Raw genomic sequence first — 17,605 nt, forward strand, 5'->3', positions numbered from 1 at the left:
AAATATTTGTATGAACATAACAAGATTCAACAACAGACATAATCTTAACAAGTTCCACAGACATGTGACTAACAGAAATGGAATAATGTGTCCCTGAACAAAGGGGGGGATCAAAAGTAACAGTCAGTATCTGGTGTGGCCACCAGCTGCATTAAGTACTGCAGTGCATCTCCTCCTCATGGACTGCACCATATTTGCCAGTTCTTGCTGTGAGATGTTACCCCACTCTTCCACCAAGGCACCTGCACGTTTCTGGGGGAATGGCCCTAGACCTCACCCTCCGATCCAACAGGTCCCAGAAGTGCTCAATGGGATTGAGAGCCGGGCTCTTCGCTGGCTCTCAACACTGACATTCCTGTCTTGCAGGAAATCACGCACAGAACGAGCAGTATGACTGGTTGCATTGTCATGCTGGAGGGTCATGTCAGGATGAGCCTGCAGGAAGGGTACCACATGAGGGAGGAGGATGTCTTCCCTGTAACGCACAGCGTTGAGATTACCTGCAATGACAACAAGTTCAATTCGATGATGCTGTGACACACCACCCCAGACCATGACGGACCCTCCACCTCCAAATCAATCCCGCTCCAGAGTACAGGCCTCAGTGTAATGCTCATTCCTTCGACGATAAACACAAATCTGCCCATCGCCCCTGGTGAAACAAAACCGCGACTCGTTAGTGAAGAGCACTTTTTGCCAGTCCTGTCTGTTCCAGCGTAGGTGGGATTGTGCCCATAGGTGACATTGTTGCCGGTGATGTCTGGTGAGGACCTGCCTTACAACAGGCATACATGCCCTCAGTCCAGTCTCTCTCAGCCTATTGCGTACAGTCTGAGCACTGATTGAGGGATTGTGCGTTCCTGGTGTAACTCGGGCAGTTGTTGCCATCCTGTGCCTGTCCCGCAGGTGTGATGATCGGATGTACCGATCCTGTGCAGGTGTTGTTACACGTCGTCTGCCATTGCAAGGATGATCAGCTGTCCGTCCTGTCTCCCTGTAGCGTGTCTTAGATGTCTCACAGTACAGACATTGCAATGTATTGCCCTGGCCACATCTGCAGTCCTCATGCCTCCTTGCAGCATGCTTAACAGGCTGACCACACCGCTCGCGTCGCGTGCGCGAGCGTTGCAAGATAAATTTAGGAATCTATGTTATTCAATTATTGCACCCACACTGCTTGCGCGCGTCAACGAGCGCCTGCGTTGCCAAGGGCTAAAATAGAAGTCCTTTCTATTTCTGATGCAGATCGCGCTGCAAGTCCTGCCTCTCCCATCTCCTCATTGGTTTATTGAAGCAGGTACCCACATGCCATCTCCTCATTGGTTATACCCACATGGGTAATTGAAAGATGAACTGTTTTGCCGGTCGGCGTAGTAATACTATGAAAGTTTAGATGCCAATCACCATATAAGTTCAAAGATGAAAAAGCTTGGAAGGAGGAGAGATAACTAGAAATGATTCGGTTGGCCGTTTTATGTGGATTAATTGTTGAAGTAGAGGACCTTGTGCATTTCAGGTAAAATAACTCAATGTTTTTATCCCAGGACAAATTAGCTAGCAACAGCAAGCTAACTAGCTAAATTGCCATAAATGTTTAATGCTTTTCGACTTATCCCCAAATTAAAGTAATTGGTTCAGGGTTTGTTTTGATATTTTATCCTGCTTGTCGTGATCGCTTTTGGTGTAGGGGGACAAAATAAATGTGTACACGATGGCGCACGTGCGCAGCCAGTTTGTGTTCCGTGTAAGGCACGTTCACACAGATGAGCAGGTACGCTGGGCATCTTTCTTTTGGTGTTTTTCAGAGTCAGTAGAAAGGCCTCTTTAGTGTCCTAAGTTGTGACTGTGACCTTAATTGCCTACCGTCTGTAAGCTGTTAGTGTCTTAACGACCGTTCCACAGGTGCTTGTTCATTAATTGTTTATGGTTCAATGAACAAGCATGGGAAACAGTGTTTAAACCCTTTACAATGAAGATCTGTGAAGTTATTTGGATTTTTAAGAATTATCTTTGAAAGACAGGGACCTGAAAAAGGGCCGTACCTTTTTTTGCTGAGTTTACATCACCTATGTCTCAACCACATTGCCCTTCATCCCCTGTAACGTTTCAGTGCTTGTAGCACTCTATGCCATTTGACTCAAATTGCACTGTTCTATTTTTCTCTGTAGCCCAAACCTTTCCAATAGGCCTATTTAAATAATAATACGTTTGATTCACCCACTGTCGTAGTGATGGAGGATAATTTGATTTCCAGTTTTTGAGTAGAAGTTTTTTCAAAATCATTGACGAGAAAAGTATGGTCCACTCCATTGGGTATTTCACTGCACCCTCATATGCCATGTCTTGAAATATGGAGACAGACGGCTTAAAATAACATTACATTGTAAAACTTCTGACAGACAACGTTCTAACTCCGCCCATAACTTTTGGAGTTTATAGCACTCCCAGAATGCATGAACTATTGTTCGTTTTAGACTTAAGATGTGACTCTGACGTTGTGATGTAAAATGTGCATTTTGTCTCTTGTATAATACATTCTATACGTTCGTTTATACTGTATTACGTGTACATTTTCGTTAACTGTCATTTCATTAGTTATGTTCCAACACATCTTGTGCCTATCAGTTATTTTAAAGTCTTCATTCTAATAGTTTATATTTTTTTTCTAAGAGATGGTCAGTTTGATAGGTTATATATGTATACAAAACCTTGCACAAAACCTATCATACAGTGCATTCGGAAAGTATTCCGACCCCTTGACTTTTTCCACATTTTGTTACATTACAGCCTTATTCTAAAATTTATTAAATAGTTTTTTTCCCCTCATCAATCTACACACTATGACAAAGCAAAAACAGGTTTTTAGAAATGTTTGCACATTTATTAAAAATTAAAAATTAAATATTACATTTACAAGTATTCAGACCCTTTACTCAGTACGTTGTAGAAGCAGCTTTGGCAGTGATTACAGCCTCGAGTCTTCTTGGGCATGACGCAACAAGCTTGGCACACCTGTATTTGGGGAGTTTCTCCCATTCTTCTTTGCAGATCCTCTCAAGCTCTGTCAGGTTGGATGGGGAGCGTCACTGCACAGCTATTTTCAGGTCTCTCCAGAGATGTTCGATCTGGTTCAAGTCCGGGCTCCGGCTGGGCCACTCAAAGACATTCAGAGACTTGTCCCGCCACTCCTGCGTTGTCTTGGCAGTGTGCTTAGAGTCGTTGTCCTGTTGGAAGGTGACCCTTCGCCCCAATCTGAGGTCTTGAGCGCTCTGGAGCAGGTTTTCGTCAAGGATCTCTGTATTTTACTCCATTCATCTTTGCATTGATGCTGACTATTCTCCCAGTCCCTGCTGCTGAAGAACATTACCACAGCATGATGCTGCCACCACCATGCTTCACTGCCCTTCTCCCCCGATTGCTCAGTTTGGCCGGGCGGCCAGCTCTAGGAAGAGTCTTGGTGGTCCCAAACTTCTTCCATTTAGGAATGGAGGCCACTGTGCTACCGTTCCCCAGATCTGTGCCTCGACACAATCCTGTCTCGGAGCTCTACAGATAATTCCTTCAACCTCATGGTTTGGTTTTTGCTCTGACATGCACTGTCAACTGTGGGACCTTATATAGACAGGTGTGTGTGCCTTTCCAAATCGTGTCCAATCAATTGAGTTTCCCACAGTTGGACTTTAAGTTGTAGAAACATCTCAAGAATGATTCATGGAAACAGGATGCACCTGAGCTTAATTTCGAGTCTCATAGCAAAGGGTCTGAATACTTATGTAACATTTCTATAAACCTGTTTTCGCTTTGTCATTATGGGGTATTGTGTGTAGATTGATGAGGACTTTTATTTATTTAATACATTTCAGAATAAGGCTGTAACGTACAGTAACAAAATGTGGAAAAAGGGGATGTGAATACTTTGAATGCACTGTATGTGTATACTTTTCTGAGTCAAATAGGATTCCCTCAATTTGCTCTGATCCAAAAGGTTTCAGTTCAAATTTCATGACATTAAACTTTTAAGTTGCATGTACAGTATTTAAAAATGTCTACATTGGTCAGTCCAAAATAGTCTTTTAATTCTGCCATGGAAATATTTGTATTTTCTTTTACCAAGTCATTCTGGGTTCTCTGCCTTTAGCTTTCCATGTGGGCCAATTTATTGGTGAATTCTGAAAATTCAAGGATTGTTCCATAGGGTTGTATTTTTAGGGAGTGATATTGGTTCTTGTAGAATACCTTTAATTTTCTGCCATATCGTTATAATGTTCTTAACTATGAAGTTGTTAATTAATGTTTTTAGCTTTATCCAATGAATATAGACACATAAAAAGACTTAGGGGAAGAGCATGCGCATCTTCAATATGTACCCATTGTTTCTCTTTTTTGCATTCAACTACAGTTCGCAAGTAAAAGCCTTGGGTAGCGAGTTGATACAATTCCAAGTCTGGAAGGTTAAAACCACCCTCAGACTCAGGAAGTGGTAAAACTTTCCTTTTTATTCTATGAATTTTATTTGCCCATATAAAGTCTGTTAAGACTGAGTATACTTTTTCAAAGAATGTCTTCGGTGGGTAATTGGTATTACCGGAAATAGATACAATTTTACATGTAAGATTTCTGTGAAGATTCTTCCATTTAATGAAATCTGCTTTCATATTGTTGAGTAATGGAATAAAGTAATCTATATACTTTTTGTTGTTGTTTATTTTCACTATTTAGCATCCTAAATATTTAATATATTTTGTAGTCTTCTTAAATGATTGCTGTAAATCGTGAGTTAATCTTTTTCCTATTGCCATTCTTTTGTTTTTTCCACATACATTTTATAACCTAAGATTTTTGAGTAAATATTTTTTTTGATAAGGGGGCACTGAGTTTTCAGTATTGGTCAGATATATCAGGAGATCCTCTGTAAATAAGTTTAGTTTATATTCATGTTTACCAATACTGATTCCTGTTACATTTGAGTCCTGTCTCATTCTTTCTGCAAGCGGTTCAATTGCCAGTGCAAACAGGAGGGCATAGAGAGGACATCCCTGTCTTGTTCCCTTTTATAAAGCAATTTCATCAGATAATTTATTATTTGTGTATATTTGTTATTTTGTTATATTGTATTATTTTAGCTGGAAAGTTGAAAGCTTCCAAAGTTTTAAATGGAAAAAGCCATTCAAGACGATTGAAAGCCTTTTCAGCATCAACAGACATTATTGATAAATATATATTTTTTTTATTGTATTAAATATACTTTTTTTGTAAGTGTCTTATTGTTTGTAAGTGTTTATTTTTAATAAACCCTGTTTGATATGTATCAAGTCTGGTAATACTTTTGCCATTCTACTGCTTAAAAGCTTTGTTATTATTTTGTCACAATTTATTACATTTATGGGTCTATAATAAGCAGGGGACTCTCCAGATTTTCCTGGATTTAATATAAATGAAATAACTGTTTGATACATGGAACTAGGAAGTACTGAATTAAGTGACATGTGTGTTGCCATTTGTGTAAATAGGGTGGCTACTTTGTCCCAAAATGTTGAATAGAATTCTATGGGAAAGCCATCCATTCCTGCTACTTTTCCCTGTGTGAATGTTTTAACAGTATCTAACATTTCTTCTTGAGTGATTTCTGTTCTTTATAATATATTTTTTTTGTCTTCTGAAAGTTGCTTCAGAGTTGTTGAGTCTAAGAAGGTCCATCCACTGTTGAATTCTGATTTATATACATTTTCATAGAAACCTTGTAAAGATAGTGAGTTATTTAAAATGTTCTTTATTTTTAATTTCTAAATCATATTTAACTTTATCAGAGGATGAGATTATCATTCCCCTAAAGTTCGCCTTAAAGGCATCCCAAATTATATCGGGGGTCGGCTTTTCTCTGTCATCTATGTCTACATTTGTGATGGTAAAGAATAAAAACATTTTGTTGACATATTTAATACATTTCGGGTCCAGAAGATGCACTCTGATCGTTCCTCAAATTCTGTCGCTAAATTTATTTTCTCTTGGTGTAATTAAGCATGATGCCAGAGAATGATATGATATCTCTATATCAAACATTTTTGAATCCAGTAAATAAATAAAAATGGTCAATTCTTGAATAGCTTTTCTTACTTTGAGAAAAAAAATGACTAGTATTTTGTAGTTGGGAATAGTAATTATTTGTAGAGATTACATTTTTCAGCATCTTTGGAGGCTCTCTAAATGTATTTTTCATTACTACGTCTGTTAATCTTATCAAATGTGATTTAGGTTGCCTGCTAAAATAATAGTTCCTGTCTTGATTTGATCTAATATAGATTTCAAGCTATCTAAAAACACCAGCTGCACTCTTATTTAGAGAAATCACTGTTCCATTGCCTGCCTTTCGTCCATTTAAAGGGATATCAACCAGATTCCTTTTCCTATGGCTTCCTCAGGGTGTGAACAGTCTTTAGACATAGTTTCAAGCTTTTATTCTGAAAAATGAGTGAGATTTATCAAATCGCGTCAGTGGATAGCTGAATGTCCTTCCATTAGTTAATGCGCGCGACACTGTTAGCTAGACATTTTCTTTCTCTCTTATATTGAATAGTTTACAGTCCGGTTGAAATATTATCGATTATTTATGTTAAAAACAACCCGAGGGTTGATTATTAAAAACGTTTGACATGTTTCTACGAACTTTACGGGTACTATTTGGAATTTTCGGCAACCCTTGATGACCTGCCTAAGGCTGTGGAATACTGAACATAACGCGCCAAACAAATGGAGGTTTTTTGATATAAAAATAATCTTTATCGAACAAAAGGAACATTTATTGTGTAACTGGGAGTCTCGTGAGTGCAAACATCCGAAGATCATCAAAGGTAAGCGATTAATTTGATTGGTCACGAAAGTCAGAAAAGCAATCTACATTGCTGCTAGGTGTTTGTAATGTTTTGTCAAGTGATCGATAAACTCACACAAACGCTTGGATCGCTTTCGCTGTAAAGCATATTTTCAAAATCTGACACGACAGGTGGATTAACAACAAGCTAAGCTGTGTTTTGCTATATTGCACTTGTGATTTCATGAATATAAATATTTGTAGATTTTTTTTTTTTTATTTGGCGCTCTGCAATTCAGCGGTTGTTGATGAAAATGATCCCGCTAAAGGGATCCGTGCGTCAAGAAGTTAACAAAGCACATTTGAGAAAAATGCTAAAGAAGTTCTATCAACACATTGACTGTACTACTTGCGCTGCTAAAACACTCGATCACTGCTACTCCAACTTCCGGGATGCCGAATCTGATCACGTCTCCATTTTGCTCCTCCCTTCCTATTGGCAACTACTCAAACAGGAAGTATATGCTAAGGACTATTCAACGCTGGTCTGACCAATCGGAATCCACGCTTCAAGATTGTTTTGATCACGCGGATGGGAATATGTTTCGGGTAGCCTCCGAGAATAACATTGACGAATACACTGATACGGTGACTGAGTTTATCAGGAAGTGAGTAGGAGATGTTGTACCCACTGTGATTATTATAACCTACCCTAACCAGAAACTGTGGATAGATGGCAACATTCGCGCAAAACTGAAAGCGCGAACCATCGCATTTAACCATTGCAAGGTGACTGGGAATATACAAACAGTGTACTTATTCCCTCTGTAAGGCAAACAGGCAAAACATCAGTATAGAGACAAAGTGGAGTCGCAATTCAACGGCTCAGACACGAGATGTATGTGACAGGGTCTACAGACAATCTACAGCCAAGTCGCGGACACCAATGTCTTACTTTCGAACTAGCAAAACACCTTCTTTGACCTCTTTGAGGATAACTCAGTGCCACCGACGCAGCCCGCTACCAAGGACTGTGGGCTCTCCTTCTGTGGCCAACGTAAGACATTTAAGTGTGTTAACCCTTGCAAGGCTGCCAGCCCATACGACATCCCTAGCCGCATCCTCAAAGCATGCGCAGACCACCTGGCTGAAGTGTTTACGGACATATTCAATCTCTCCCTATCCCAGTCTGCTGTCCCCACATGCTTCAAGATGTCCAACCATTGTTCCTGTACTCAAGAAAGCAAAGGTTACTGAACTAAATGACTATAGCCTCAGAGCACTCACTTCTGTCATCATGAAGTGCTTTAAGAGACTAGTCAAGGATCATATCACCTCTACCTTACCTGACACCCTTGACCCACTTCAATTTGCTTACCGCCCCAATAGATCCACAGACAATGCAATAGCCATCACACTGCACAATCCCATCTGGACAAGAGGAATACCTATGTAATCCTGGTAATTGACTATAGCTCAGTATTCAACACCATAGTACCTTCCAAGCTCATTAAGCTCGAGGCCCTGGGTCTGAACCCCACCTTGTCCAACTGAGTCCTGGACTTCCTGACGGGCCGCCCCCAGGTGGTGAAAGGAAACAACACCTCCACTTCGCTGATCCTCAACACTGGGGTCCCACAAGGATGCGTTCTCAGCCCCCTCCTGTACTCCCTGTTCACCCATGACTGTGTGGCCACGCACGACTCCAAATCAATCATCAAGTTTGCAGACGAAACAACAGTAGTAGGCCTGATTACCAACAATGACGAGACAGCATACAGGGTGGAGGTGAGGACCTTGGGAGTGTGATGCCAGGGAAATAACATCTCACTTAACGTCAACAAAATAAAGGAGCTGATCGTGGACTTCAGGAAACAGCAGAGGGAGCAGTATCACCGCCTGGTACGGCAACTGCACCGTCCGCAACCGCAGGGTGGTGCAGTCTGTCCAACGCATCACCGGGGGCAAACTACCTGCCCTCCAGGACACCTATAGCACCCGATGTCACAGGAAGGCCAAAAAGATAATCAAAGAGAACAACCACCCAAACCACTGCCTGTTCACCCCGATATAATCCAGGTGAGGTGAGTATAGGTGCATCAAAGCTGGGACCGAGAGACTGAAAAACAGCTTCTATCTCAAAGCCATCAGACTGTTAAATAGTTAAATAGCACATTAGAGGCTGCTGCCCTACAGTATATAGACGTGAACTCATCACTGGCCACTTTAATAATTTTTACATATTTTGCATTACTAATCTCATATGTATATACTGTACTGTATCCTATTCTTCTGTATCTTAGTCTTTGCCACTCTGACATTGCTTGCCCAAATATTTATATATTCTTATTTCCATTCCTTTACTTTAGATTTGTGTGTAGTGTTGTGAAATTGTTAGATATTACTTCTTAGATATTACTGCACTGTTGGAGCTAGAAACACAAGCATTTCGCTACACCCACAATAACATCTGCTAAACACGTGTATGTGACAAATAATTTGATTTGAATAACTTCCATTTCAAATTTCCACTCGGGCAGCCCTGAGATCCAATAACCGAGCATGCATAAAGCACTTCGCTTGAGACCGTTTTATTTAAGTGCGAATGTATGTAATGCGCTCTAGTGTGCCCAAAGTCGTTTTCCAGTGCGTTGTCTCCATTATTTCTTGATGTGAATCAGTTCTAGCGTATTAATGTTTTATGGAAATAGGGTTGGAAATAGGTGTTTCCATAATGACAATCTAAAGAGCCTAACTACAACTGGTAAAAATGTGTCACAACGTCCACACGTGCTGCTCTCTCTCCTCTCGCTCATGTGACTCGGACAATAACTGTAATGCTCTCTCAACGCACACACGCACACCCATACCCACCACTCACTCAACAACAGCCTACCTCACTGCCTGACAGTCAGCAGCAGGTCACAGTGAAATATATATTTTTAAAGAAATGCAATGTTGGCCACTGTGCAACTTAGAAATAGCCCAAAAACCTGCAACCCGCAGCCAAAACAGTTTCACCCGCGACATTGTTTTCAAAGTAGCCCAATTTGTCGGGAAAACCGCTAACATGGCAATACTGCCTGTAGAAATGTGTCAACATCCACTGAAGTCACTAGCAAGTTTACTAGACGGCTAGTTGATGGCTACAGACTTGCTAGTTTAGCTAACCAAGCCATCAGTCCTAGCTTGCTATTATGAAAATCGAATTCAGCCAGGGGCACAATCGAATCTAATAAATACTCCAAACAGCCTACACGATGCTCAGAGGCATCCGCATGGTCCTAAAGCAGACCTTTGCCTCATTTTGTATCACATTCCAATGATAAAACTGGGGGGGGACAAAAGTTGCGCCCCTGAATTCAACAATACCAATAGTTCAATTCAGCTTTTGTTTTCAAAAGCACCACAAACAAAACATGTAAAAATGTACAATATCCATTGAATTCTACCACGCAAATGTACCGTGCGTTGTAGAGAAATAATAGACGCTTTAGAATGCCCTTCATTAAAAAGGAGTATTCTACAGGACTGTTTTGCTAGCACAGACTGGAATATGTTCTGGGATTCATCCAATGGCATTGAGGAGTATACCACCTCAGTCACCAGCTTCATCAATAAGTGCATCGACGACGTAGTCCCCACAGTGATCGTACGTACATATCCCAACCAGAAGAAATAGATTACAGGCAACATCCGCACCGAGCTAAATGCTAGAGTTGCCGCTTTCAAGGAGCGGGACTCTAATCCGGATGCTTATAAGAAATCCCGCTACGCCCTCAGACGAACCATCAAACAGGCAAAGCGTCAACAAAGGACTAAGATTGAATCCTACTACACCGACTCTGACGCTCGTCAGATGTGGCAGGACTTGCAAACTGTTACGGACTACAAAGGGAAACCTAGCCACGAGCTGTCCAGTGACGCAAGCCTAACAGACGGGCTAAATGCCTTTTAATCTCACGTCGAGGCAAGCAACACAGAAGCATGCATGAGAGCACCAGCTGTTCCAGACGACTGTGTGATCATGCTCTCCGTAGCCAATATGAGCAAGACCTTTAAACACGTCACCATTCACAAAGCCAGACAGATTACCAGGACGTGTACTCAGAGCATGCACGTACCAACTGTCAAGTGTCTTCACTGACATTTTCAACCTCTCCCTTACCAAGTCTGTAATACCTACATGTTCAAGCAGACCACCATAGTCCCTGTGTCCAAGAAAGTGAAGGTAACCTGCCTAAATGACTACAGCCCCATAGCACTCACATCCGTAGCCATGAAGTGCTTTGTAAGGCTGGTCATGGCTCACATCAACACCATCATGCCGGAAATCCTAGACCATCTCCAATTCGCATACCACCCCAACAGATCCACAGATGATGCAATCTCAATCGCACTCCACACTGCCCTTTCCCACCTGGACAAAAGGAACACCTATGTGAGAATGCTGTTCATTGACTACAGCTCAGCGTTCAACACCATAGTGCCCACAAAGCTCATCACTAAGCTAAGGACCATGGGACTAAACACCTCCCTCAGCAACTGGATCTTGGACTTCTTGATGGGCCGCCTCCAGGTGGTAAGGGTAGGCCTCAACACGGGGGCTCCTCAGAGGTATGTACTTAGTCCCTTCCTGTACTTCCTGTTCACCCACGACTGTGTGGCCAAGCACGACTCCAACGCCATCATTAAGTTTGCTGACAACACAACGGTGATAGGCCTGATCACCGACAACGATGAGACAGCCTATAGGGAGGTCAGTGACCTGGCAATGTGGTGCCAAGACAACAACCTCTCCCTCAGCGTGAGCAAGACAAAGGAGATGATTGTGGACTACAGGAAAAGGAGTGCCGAACAACAAACTATTATGCCCAGTACATCACTGGGGCAAAGCTTCCTGACATCCAGGACATGTATATACTAAGCGTTGTCAGAGGAAGGCCCCCAAAAAATTGTCAAAAACTCCAGTCATCCAAGTCAATAGACTGTTCTCTTTGCTACTGCACGGCAAGCGGTACTGGAGCACCAAGTCTAGGTCCAAAAGGCTCCTTAACAGCATTCTCTCAACCAGCTTCACCTGGAATTCAAGATGACTGGTACTGTATGCATTGTATAAGAATAATGAAACCATCTACTATTTGTTATATTCAGCACTTCAAAAAGAACAGTTTTAACATTTGAATCTTGTATTTTTTAGTTGTTAAAATTGCATAAATAAATAGTTAGCATTATCTGATGTATTGGTGACTAAACTAAATGTTGTCATAGTAATTCACAGAAAACATAGATTTTGCATGAATGACTCATGGATGAAATGTGTGAAACCCCAATTAATGCACAATAAAATGTTTTGAACATAAGATAGGGGGTATTACAAGTGTTATCAGTTTAAGAGTTAAAATTCACCCCATAACTGAAAATCACACCAATGCGATTAAAAATATAATCAATCAATCCATCCATCCACTCCCCCTGTTGTATGTCTTATAAATTATGCACAATCATCATGAAATATACTAAACTTCAAAAGGTATTTATAATAGAATGTGATCGACTATGATAAACTGTCTTCTCAGTTCGATTGGTCTTGCTAGATGTACATTTTATTAAGACATATACCTACAATTTACAATGTTAAGTGATAATAATGACAAAAAAATAATAATTTAAGATTGACCATTTATAATATCAAACTTAACATTTTTTATATTTAAATAACAGACTGCAATTATAGCTGTCCATCCAAACTCTTAGAAGAATGCCAAAACATTTCAATCAAACTGCAACTGCAAAAGACCCATTAATTTAGATAACCTTTTGTGCAAAAAGTACATAAAAAATCTCATCCAATTCCTAATGGATCCACTGACGTTGATAACCTCTCAAACCCCAAGTGTACTTACACAGCCTTTCGCCTATACAGCTGACACCAGTGGTGTAGCGGAGGGTAAATGCACATACATGGGAGCATTACTTTACTCACTGCGAACAGCATTTACCCACCAATCTTCTTTCTTTCTTTACATGTGTATATACACATACATATATACACACACACACATATATATATATATATATTACTGGTTGGCACTACTGCAGCTGGTACACACAGTCAGTATTGGGGTACGGAGGAAGGTTGAGCTGGTACTTCTTCTCCATGGCAGGAGGCACAAAACGTCCCCCCAGATAGTGGTAGCGTCCACAGAAGTGTTTTGCTGACTTCTTAGGGGCAGTCAGGGAGATTAGCATGTCTGGCTGGAGTCCATCTGTGCTGCCCTGCTCCACATCCCAACCTGAAGAGGACATGTACAGTATGGGAGAATATCTCCATCCCAATGGAAACATTTTGGCCTAGCTAATAGACTTAAGGCACACTGTATTGAACCTCTGGATTCAACAAATAACGTTCCTGATGTTTTCTGAACAAAAGACTGCCCAAAATGTGGTTTTTAAATCAAGGCATTTCCTTAAGCTTTTTTTTGTTTTTGATAACTTGTTAATAAATCAAGTGAAATATCTGGTGGTGACCCACAGAAATGCAGGACTGATTATGACAAGTCAGTTTATATTTGGCTTGGCTAGCTAGCTTGCTAATATGATTTGACTAGTGCAGCAACACCAGATCAACAGTATTAGCTATTTAGCACCCTGCCCCAGTTCCTAGAGGGAAGTGTGAGGGGATGCAGAGGCTCACTCCGTCTGTTGCTTTTCTGGACCACTGCCGAGGGTTGGGGGGTCTTACTGCCACTTTTACAGTTGCCAAAGCATCACCCAGGTGGGTGCTACATTTCAGTAGTGGATGATCCAGCCTACCTATGGAGGAGCTGCGACTATCCAAGACGACTAAGTGCCCATTGAGGAGCTCCGTGGCCTGTCTGTCTGAAGGTCTCTGTACCATCTATGCTAAGACACTACCTTTCTGTACTGCCTATCATCTAAAGATGTCGAAGACCATCACCCAAATACTGACAGATTTTGCTAAATTGCTGTATTTTGTTTCTAAACCAACTTTGAGATTCTCCTATATAAAATAAATTATTACCTTGTGATTGAGATAGAGACAGGATATTTTTACTCAACTAGCTAATCAGTGAAAAACATCTATACCTGCCCTCTAGATTCTAGTTTGAAGTGAGTTAAGGGCCCACCCACCTGAGGGGATGTCAATACTAACTATGGGTACAGTGGTCTTCTTCAGCACGTCCAGGATGGAGCCAAAAGGCTCCCGCACTGCACCTTTGAAGCTGAAGCCAAAGATGGCGTCGATCACCAGGTTGTAAGCCTTGTCGACCACCATTGCCTAAGAGGATCATCTCTGTCACTGTCAGAATTAACACAACTGCACAGCATCACATACACACTCCTAGATAAATACATCAACAACCTTTTATACAACAACACTGACACTCACAGATAAACTTATGTGAGGTAGCAGAGGAGTCAGGACACACACCTAACAACCAAATAGACTTTGTTCTGAGGTTAACACAGGAGCCACAGTTCACTAGTACCTCAGGCATTTCAGTTAGGAAAGGGATGTCCATCTTCTCACACTGAGTGGTCAGACCCTGGAACAACAGTTTGTTTGGCCTCTTTGGGTACAGTATGGTGGGTGCATAACCCTGTAGTCACAGACAAAGCATCAAACACAAAGAATCACAGATTATAGGCATGTTACTTAGCAATGCATACTAATAGGTTATTTAAGCCTATTTGATGCCAATTTAAAAGTCACTTACTATTACAGAAAAAGCACAACACAGCATTGATTCCAAAAGCAATAGATGCCTTTAAGAAAAACGTGTTAATTATAACAAGAACCAATTCTCTAATATCTATTTGATATTTGGAAACATATCAGATGAGAAGGATGAAACACTCACAAAGAGTTTGAGATGTCTGGCACAGACCAGGCCATCTCCTCCATTGTTACCTGGGCCACAAATCACAAGCAAAGAGGGTCTGGCTATGACCAGAGAGCTGGTGGGGTAGGCCTGGAACAGAAGAAAGGCAACAGGTGAATAAAAATGTAGCCTAAAAGCAACACTTAAAGCACATGTCAAGCTTAAAACCATTTCAACCAGCCTAAAGTAGGGCCCTCATGACTTCCAATTGTGAAATGTCTAATCTACACTATGAGTCTAAATTGAGTTAAACTTGTGCTTCTGAGATTTCCCAATGCTGAACAGCGCACAGCTGTGGCATTCACCATCTCACAGCACCTTGGGCAGTACCAGTCATTGCAAGAGACACTCCTAGGGGAAATGCCGAGTCTCACCCTGGTGATTGCTGTAGCACAGCTGAGCCCAGCCAGCTCCATCAGCTGGTCCACACTGAAGCCATACTCTGAGAACAACTCCTCGTCAATTTGCTGAGCCTCCTCCTGCCTGAGGATACAGATAAATATAAATCACACAGTTCTCACACACACACACACACACACACACACACACACACACACACACACACACACACACACACACACACACACACACACACACACACACACACACACACACATCCTTATTCTTTACCCAAGGTATTTTATGGACTGGGCCATGGTGGATGCTTGTCCACTGAAGCACTCCTTATATAGACTATTTGTCAGACTGACCAATGGACATGCCCTCCTGTGGGAGAGGACTGTGGTTGCCCGTAATGTCACAAGGAACCCAATCCTAAACAGAGCCCGCAGCCTCAACATCCAGTTGGTTCAAACACCTGGAAGAGGAGGGAACATATTCACATTCAATGAGAGACCCATGTTTGAATGTAATGGACACGGAAGATGACAGGTGAGTAAACAGGTGTTATTGTTATTGCCTGGGTGCCAGTCCGTTTCTGCACCCTTGCCAACTCCTTATTGAATTGTCATCCAAAAATGTTTGATTTGACAATGGAGTTGGCAGGAGCACAACCAGATCGGGGGCCTGGCTTATGTTATTGTGCTTTGTGCATGTATGTGCTTTAAGCTATGGTTTTCATAACTCAAAATATATAAATAACTTAAATTATCAAGAAAGAACTCTGTAGTAAAACATCTAAATAACCGTTTAAACAGAACTATGCCTAATACCAAGCAAGCACAACACTGAAAACCTCCAACTTGCCTACTAGTTTGACTTGCTCACATCCATAACAAAGTGATTTGAAAGATGATTAGTAAGACTCACCAAATGCACAATCTTCTAGATTAAAAGGTTGTTAATCTTCAAATATTCAATTGCACAATTTACGAATCAAATGACACAATTTAAATCGCCTTTAAAACCGTGTGTCTGGTGCAGTTTGTTACGCGAATTGCTTGGCATTTACTTCCTGTATAAACGGAAACCGTTTCTTCTTCTTCTTTTGGGATCATCGCGTTCGCACATTTGTTTGTGCATGCCGCCACCTACTGTGCAGTAATGTGTTCTCAATCACGTTATATTTTGTGATACAAAAATAAAAAGGAAGGAGGAAAGGAAAAAAATGGCACCACTAACCCTACACCTATATACCACTATTTCATCACCCTACTTTAACTGATCCGACACCAGGCTGATGGCCTGAGAGGACGAGACTCTTTCGTTCAACAGACCTTGTAACTCTTCTGCAGTAAAACCCTTTTACACCCATGTGCCTCTTAGCAGCAGCCACCACAACATCTATTTTCTGGGATTTACATTCCATTTCTGCGGTACAGTTTATAACTAGGAAGCCTACGCCTAATACTCACCCTTGACCCATTATCCTCTAATCTCTTCACTACCTCAGCATATAACACCTTCTGTTCTACTCTGACCCTTTCAACCTCAACCTGTCTCTCTTGCACCAGGCACTTCTGATCCCCAAAAACATGGGCACGCCCACAATTGATACACACACTTTTTTCCCACCAATACCACACATTCCTTTGCCCCATGCTCACCTGCACACTGCTCACATCTTGGAATCTCCCTCCTACACTGTGATGCAACATGACCATAAGCCTGGCATCTAAAACACCTTAAGCAGGGTTTCCCAAACTCGATCCTCGGGACCCCATGGGCAAGAACTTTTGGTTTTTGCCCTAGCACTACACAGCTGATTCAAATAATCAACTAATTACCAAGGATATTTATGTAAAAGCAAATAATTATGTGAATATGTATTTTCAGATGCAAGTGGAAAGGCATAAACCCTAATTTTTTGTAGCAATTATTGTACATGTAATTCTAAATTATTAAAATAAAAACACATAATAGAAGAAACCATGTGTTAGAATTTTCCTTTTATATGACCACCTTATGTCCTTGTAGCTATTTTCCATATTAATTTTGATTATTTGATTATTTCTTTTTTTCCCTATGAATGAAAAGAACAGATAATATTTTAACTGAGACAAACAATATGACTCTGTGGAGGCAGAAGCACATATAAAACACAGTGTATCCAGTCATCCAGGTACAAATCAAATTTTATTCGTCACTTACACATATTTAGCAGATGTTATTGTGGGTGTAGCGAAATGCTTGTGTTCCTAGCTCCAACAGTGCAGCAGTATCTAACAATTCCCAACAATACACAAAAATCTAAAGTAAAATAATGTAATTAAGAAATACTGTATACAGTACCAGTCAAAAGTTTGGACAAACTTGATGACAGCTTTGCACACTCTTGGCATTCTCCCAACCAGCTTCATGAGGAATGTTTTACAGTCTTGAAGAAGGAGTTCCCAAATATGCTGAGCACTTGTTGGCTGCTTTTCCTTCACTCTGCGGTCCAACTCATCCCAAACCATCTCAATTGGGTTGAGGTCGGGTGATTGTGGAG

At 41.1% G+C, this 17,605-nt stretch overlaps 1 protein-coding gene across 3 annotated transcripts; it reads right to left on the reverse strand.

Annotated features, from left to right (window-relative positions):
* Nucleotides 1–12,392: 12,392 nt before the first annotated feature.
* naxe (NAD(P)HX epimerase) lies at nucleotides 12,393–16,133 on the reverse strand. Of its 3 annotated transcripts, none has more exons than XM_038971838.1 (7): nucleotides 15,985–16,133; nucleotides 15,346–15,532; nucleotides 15,090–15,198; nucleotides 14,695–14,805; nucleotides 14,323–14,433; nucleotides 13,964–14,111; nucleotides 12,393–13,104 (listed from the first exon to the last, which is right to left on the reverse strand). In XM_038971838.1, the coding sequence occupies exons 2-7, from the start codon at nucleotides 15,513–15,515 to the stop codon at nucleotides 12,902–12,904; spliced, it is 852 nt and encodes a 283-aa protein (XP_038827766.1). In that variant the 5' UTR covers nucleotides 15,516–15,532; nucleotides 15,985–16,133; the 3' UTR covers nucleotides 12,393–12,901. The 3 variants fall into 3 exon arrangements, with proteins under 3 accessions (XP_038827766.1, XP_038827765.1, XP_038827767.1); XM_038971837.1 differs by having other exon boundaries at nucleotides 15,021–15,198; XM_038971839.1 differs by lacking the exon at nucleotides 15,985–16,133 and having other exon boundaries at nucleotides 15,021–15,198; nucleotides 15,426–15,533.
* Between the last annotated feature and the right edge of the window lie 1,472 nt (nucleotides 16,134–17,605).

Source organism: Salvelinus namaycush, chromosome 32 (genome assembly GCF_016432855.1).
Source record: "Salvelinus namaycush isolate Seneca chromosome 32, SaNama_1.0, whole genome shotgun sequence".
Taxonomy (NCBI): Eukaryota; Metazoa; Chordata; class Actinopteri; order Salmoniformes; family Salmonidae; genus Salvelinus; species Salvelinus namaycush.